The following is a 6521-nucleotide window of genomic DNA, read 5'->3' on the forward strand; positions in this document are numbered from 1 at the left end:
AAGAAACCGAATATACCCCGACTGACAACATAATTATCAGTAACAAAAACTTGTTTCCCTTTAGACTAGAAACTCAGAGGACACAAAATATATTAGAAAGACAACAAAGAACTACAGGTGGTTCTGGGCGCAGCCATCTTTACATCTGGAATCTCAGGGTCATTTGAAAAGCATAAGTTCACGGTTCGGAATAATGATTCACTTCGTCATTTCTGGCAAAAATCTAATGAAAAACAAATTCTGAAGAAAGCTGGAACGCACAATAAAAATGTCACAGCTATCCACCTATTTAATCAGATGAATTTTAACCATAAAAGAAAGGAATGGAATATTTGAATAACTGATTATTATTCTGAGACCATCCAATGACCTTTGGGTTTTATTACCTTCAGCTCTTTAGAAATCTTTCTTTGCATAACAAACATTAAACTTTTAACTCTAAATGTCCTTGAGGATGTTTATATACAATTAGATGATGCTTTTATCTAAAGTGCCTTTCAGTATCGAGTGCATGCAGTTTAATGTAGGTAAAGGGCAGAAGATACTTACTGTATATTCATTCAATCAAGAAAGGTTGTCAACTTAGGAGACTGTTGAATATAAGTTTAGAAATAAATGTGTAAAGTGAACAGAATTTTTTACCTTCCATCAAACATACTATATGTCTCCGTCATTTTAAATGTGACTGAAAAGCAGTCATCCAGTGAACATATCTTTCTTCTATTTTTCTTTTCTTTCTGTCCCCTCTTATAGTGTTTAAGCACTTCCTACCCCATCAGTGTCAGGCCTCAAGGTAAGCAGGCACATTGTGTGGGTTATGCAACGTGTAAAATACCACCTCAGGCTCCTGTCTTTTCAATCTCTGAGTACTCGGTACTTTCTCCTCTGCTGAGCAGGAGGAATGAAAATAAAAGATGTAAGGGTCGATGCCAGTAGCCTCTATCAGAAGTCTGCTCTATAGATTTCCACTCTGGCCTTCTGCATAGCTAAGATATTATGAATTATACAAATGTTTGAATGGTTTCTCATTCTTTTTATAGAAAATGAAAGGTCATTCTGTCTTGAAATGTTTAGTTTGGAATTTAATTTGCCACCTTGTCGGTCAAAAAGGGGAGTTAGTGAATACAAGTGTTATCATTTTAAATCATTTTAGACCTTGAATCCACAGACTATGTGATTTTAAACAAAGAATGATAAAGAAGTTTTGGAACAATTTGAAATTTGAATTGCCAAGCAACTGAAACAAGAAACATAATAATTAGAAATAATTTCCCTCTTTGTTTTCATGAAAGACATTAAGCTTGTTTAAAGTAGTTTCTATACATTTAAAAGCCATTTTTTGCAGTCAAGCTTCCAATTATCAATCATTTGGCATTTCATAGAAGTGTGTGGATTTTAATGCTTTATGTCTAACTAGAGCCCTATAATGACATCTTTTCATCTTTAATTGAATTGCATGTTGTTTTTTTCTCTTTTTCCTTTAAATTTCCAGCTCTTAGTAGAACAGTTATGGCACTGATGCTTGCATGAAAACAAAATCTTATCAGAGTCCTAGAAAACAGTTACTTTCCCAGAATAATAACCCAATTATTCTTGTGGCACTAATACAGAGAAGTCACAGAAGCCTACATATTAACACACATGCCTAACCTCCCATTCAGTCCTGTGTAGTCCACAGGAAATAACTTATTACACAGCACAATTGATACAGTCACATAACACAGTGGTAGTAATAAACTGCAGCCCCCAGAGCTCTGAGTAAACATGCTGAGACTGACAATGAGAACATATTAGTTAAAGGTAGTCTAAAAACACATTTCAGCACACTACTACTGATAAAAATATATAATAAAATTAAACTACATTTATAATGTAGAACATATTTTTTAACTCAGTTTATTTGATTCTGAAATCCATTTTTTAGTGGGTTCACCAGCTTGCTTATTCTGCATTAACAGTGTCTGGAAGGAAGCTATTACCAATGAACATAGTTAACTCTGGGTCAGATATCTGAGGTACTTGTCTCTCCTTTGGTCACAGTCAGGAGAGTTTTATTTTACAACCCACTCCAGAACCAAATCATGCCTTTGGCTCAAGTGTCTCATTAGCACAGATATTCTATCTAAAGAAAACTGTGTTGTGTTCATCACCCCAGGTCTAAGACAGGGAATAAAGATTATCATTTCCTTCATAAAAGGAAATGATATTGTCATAGTATTGAGATGGTATTGTCAGCAGGACGCTGTCAGAGCTGAGTCCTGCTGACAATATAATAAAATTACACAGTGTTTATCTGTTAGTTGTGCTTAGTAAAAAATGTGTATATTACAAAAGAGAGCCTCGTCAGTGTCAAAACATTTGAAGTGCTTCACATCTTTATAAAGTAAATGCAAACAGAATCATGTGCATTTAAATTCTGTCCTGATAAGTTTCACTTTTACTTTACAATTCTGTTACAAAATCTTCTGAAAAGATGAAAGCACGACGGGACATTTTGTCAGCACAGTGCATCACAACCACAGCTGCAGACACTGATCCAGAGGCACTTCGTCATTTCCGGCAAAATCCCTCAGAATTCCAAGTTCTGGACAACTGGAATGCACCAGCATCTCTCCTTTAAAAGTCACTGGGTACTCATTTAATCCTCCTGCGTTGTTTCGCCGCTACAGGGCACTGATCACCCCTCATACACCACCTCTCTAAAGGGGGCGTTCCTGGTCTGAAGAAGCTCCGCTCCACTCGTTTCACCAGCTTAGTCTGTGCAGAGGAAGCGCAGAGTACAGACAGACGCAGCTGCTTGCTCAGGAGGATACATGCCAAGATGTTCCTCTATGAAAAGCACTTATTATAAATAAATGGTTTGCATATGAGAACAGACAAAAGGGTGTAAATCCAGTTCATTTCGACCGGGGAAGTCAGATGAATCAGCTGTTTCTCCGGTGGTTGTAACGTCTGTCTTTGTTCAGCTTTAGCATCTCTGATTTACCTACAACATGGATCATTTAGAAAAGGAGCACAGATCCGACGACGAGGCTGAATATGAAGACGAAGAGGTGGACCCGAGAATACAGGTATGTCTGCTTTACTTAAACTGCTCTCGTTTGCTTTGTTGGTAAGGCGGACTGCAGCCCAGACAATGACAAAGTCGCAGCTCAGTACAGCTCGAATTTGCGTAATAATGTGTTTTTTTTTTTCTCGTGGATGAGCGACTTTAGTTGTTTGATTCAAGTCTTGAATCTAGAAGAAATATTTCAGCTGAGACAGTTTGCTTTTAGTTTAATTACTTGCTAACCTCATATTGATGCAAATGTGTTGCAGACAATTGACATAATCTGTCAAAAAGTGTCCTAACAAATATCCTTAAATTTATTAAGATAGCCTATATAACAATTCTGGGTTCAACATATAAGAGACGCTTGATTAAGAGCTTTAAGCAATCACTCGATAATTGGGAAAAAGTTACAAAAATGTTTGGGATAAAAAGTGTTTTCCACCTTTATTTTTGTGACCCTGTGTTTTTGTAGTCCTCAATCCTTGATTATATTTTTCTATCAAAAATGTAAAACTCTTCATTTGCACAATAGTCTAGCACTTCATAAGATGAAAAGATGGTGATCAAAGTCTGAATAATGTAGGTAATGTGCACACATTTTGTATTTACGGTCTTTTTAGTGGCCCTTCATCCCAGTTTTAGAACTGCAGAGCTGATTGATTGTTAGCGGTTCATTTTTTTCAGGTCATGTTATGCTTGTTATATTTAGTAGAAAACAGTTTGAGTAAACAGTGATTCAATCAGCTTTGATGATGTTGGAATTGATATTAATGCAATAATAGATCAGGTGCTTGTCAGGTTCACATGTAGGGTCAACATCTTCAGCATTTTGATTCAGAAAATGAGTCTTCAGCTACGTCATGGTGGGTCGGTGTATCAGTGTGAAGCTCTGCTGTAACAGCAACCTTATTATACCTGTGTTTTATTTTTACTGTAAACTCACTACAGCATTATTGTGGTCTAAGTATCTTTAGAAGTAGAAAATGTATTAGACTGATGTATCTCTTCAATGATACACAGATAAACAAAACTGGCATTTTTTTTGTTTTAGTGTTTAGTCAGCTTAGTTATCAGATCTTTATATCAGTTGTGATTATAAGTTTGTCATCAGCTGAGTGGGTTAAATACAAATTCATTAAAATAAATAAATAAAATAAAAGAGTTGTTTTCACCTTTGCATCATTTTTAAGGTTTTTATCCCCCCAAATCATGAGGCGCTTTAACATTTCAGACAGACTTAGTGTTCACAATCCTTCCTATCTTCATTTAATTCACTCCAGATGTTCCTAATTCCCTCTTCTTTACTTCCAGGTATTAAATTACATTACTTTCGCTTTCTCCATGACCACTTGTTTAATCCCTCTGGTGTTCCCTGTCTTCCAGGGAGAGCTGGAGAAACTCAACCAGTCCACTGACGACATCAACAGATGTGAGACAGAGCTTGAGGTCAGTATATTGACACGTTATCTCTCAGCATTGGTCCAGTTTTCCCTGATGGAGTGTGTGGTTGCCTACACGTTACTGCCGTCATCAGATATGACTTTGTTTCTGCTGCTTACCTCTGCAAGATCCAGCAGTGTCTCACAATGTAGGAGATCAATCTGTCTGTTTGTGTTTTGGAGGTATTGTTTGCAGATACAGCAGTTTTTTTGTTTTTGTTTTTTTACTGTTTAAATGAATTACAGCTGGACTTTTGCTCTGGCTCCAGGCCCAATAGTAAAGTTTGGATTTTTTTAAGATGTCAGCAGGTTTTGATAAATACTAGTATATTGCTTTGTGTTACAGTAAACAACAGTATGAAACAGAATTCATTACATTTCCCTGCAGCTGACTTTTTACGCCATAATAAGCTATGATGCAATACAATGTACTTTGTCCCTTTAGGGAAATTTGTCTTGGGCTCAAGGGCTGTTACATTAGTTGTCTTAACAAAATCAACATGTAGATGTTTGTTTGTTTGTTTTTTTATGCACATATTTGCACAGTTATTGTAAAAACCCTCAAAGTTGATGTTTTTAGATTATGAATATGGTTAAAAAAAAGCATAGTAGTGATAGAATTAGGCTGTATATGTGCAACAGGACATTTATTATTTAACAACCTGACATTAAGTTAAGTGATATTTCCCTTCAGAGTGAAATATCTTGTTGTATACTCTTAAGCAGTTTTTATTGTGGACTGTATTTAGATGAATTTACAGTTATAATAGTCAAAGTACAGCTTCTATCTGCGTAACTTTTACATGATTTTCTTTTTAACCTTTGACTAAAACAGAGACAAGACTCTAACTGGGGTCACCAAGACCTTTTAACAAGGCTGCATAACTGATCTTTGACTCTCATTAAAACCCAGTAAAGACCAATGACTTACATTTATGTAGGTCAGAAATGTTGTGTGGAGTTTTACAGAGATGAAAGTTCAAAGTCTTGTTGCGGTTTGAGAGCTGTGCATGGCATCAGTCCGGCAGCTGGGAGGTTAAACTGAACAAGAGTTCATGAGATTCCATTTTTATGGGGTTTGTCCCTGAATGACGGGATGTTGGGGAATTCTAGCAAAAAGGATTAGCAGCAAGAGATAGGTATCAATCCAATCTAATTTTATTCATTAATTTATTTGCGATCTGTAATGCAGCAGTGATGAAGATCATAATGCACTTTTGGTGAATCTGCTCTACTGTCCAGATATGTGCAATATCAAAAACAAGACAGGGAAGCATAATTAATCATGTCTAAATTCTGCTGAATCAAGTTAATTTTAGTCTGCAAGTGGCTTAAACTGTAAATAACTCTCTTCTATGCCACACATAGTATGAAAGAATTAAACATTTCAAATTTAAATGGGATTTGATGACCAAATTATCGAGCAGGACTGAAGCTTTGCTAGCTCGGTACGAGTAATTTAGAATCCCAAATCTACAAATGATCAACATAGTACGAGTATTGCAGCTCATTCTTGTGTTTTGTTCCCTAATTTATCTAGGGAAAAAGACGTTTGGCGGTCCATTATTCGGATGAGCAGACATTAACTGTGTTTAGGGATCATTATGATCAGTTAGACCATTTAGCTCCTAATACAGAAACCAAGCCAAATATCTGATGGAGTTGGCACTTTGTTAATTGTTCAGGCTTGACTGATTTCTGTTTTCCTCCCCGTAAATAAAGCTGTTTTCATGCCTGGCAAAGACTTCTCCTACTGTGACAGTCAAATGATAATGTAGAAAGCAGTAACAGTGACAGCTTTTGTGGACTGAGATGGAGCTTGACTAAGATTTGCAGATCTATACGATGTGCAGCACTGTAACAGGTCAGCCACTGGTGAGGGTGATGGCATCATCAGGAAGCTTTTCAGTCAGCACTGTAACATCTTGCTTTTTAAACCCAGTGAATGTTTTGGATTGAAGCCTTTAGACAACATTTAGCCCAGTGTTTAGGGAGCTTCACATATTTAAAGAATACAGCTTCACAGTAGT

The 6521-nt window shown here is 36.4% G+C and overlaps 1 protein-coding gene across 1 annotated transcript in view; it reads left to right on the plus strand.

Annotated features, from left to right (window-relative positions):
- The first annotated feature begins 2746 nt into the window (after positions 1-2746).
- The window catches only part of sh3bp5b (SH3-domain binding protein 5b (BTK-associated)), a 32371-nt gene continuing 28596 nt past the window's right edge, over positions 2747-6521 (plus strand). The window contains exons 1-2 of the mRNA XM_041987353.1: positions 2747-3071; positions 4436-4498. Of these exons, the coding sequence (XP_041843287.1) occupies positions 2994-3071; positions 4436-4498 (141 nt within the window). The 5' untranslated portion in view covers positions 2747-2993. The remainder of the gene's footprint in view (positions 3072-4435; positions 4499-6521) is intronic.

The sequence above is a fragment of the Melanotaenia boesemani genome, chromosome 6, assembly GCF_017639745.1.
Source record: "Melanotaenia boesemani isolate fMelBoe1 chromosome 6, fMelBoe1.pri, whole genome shotgun sequence".
NCBI lineage: Eukaryota > Metazoa > Chordata > Actinopteri > Atheriniformes > Melanotaeniidae > Melanotaenia > Melanotaenia boesemani.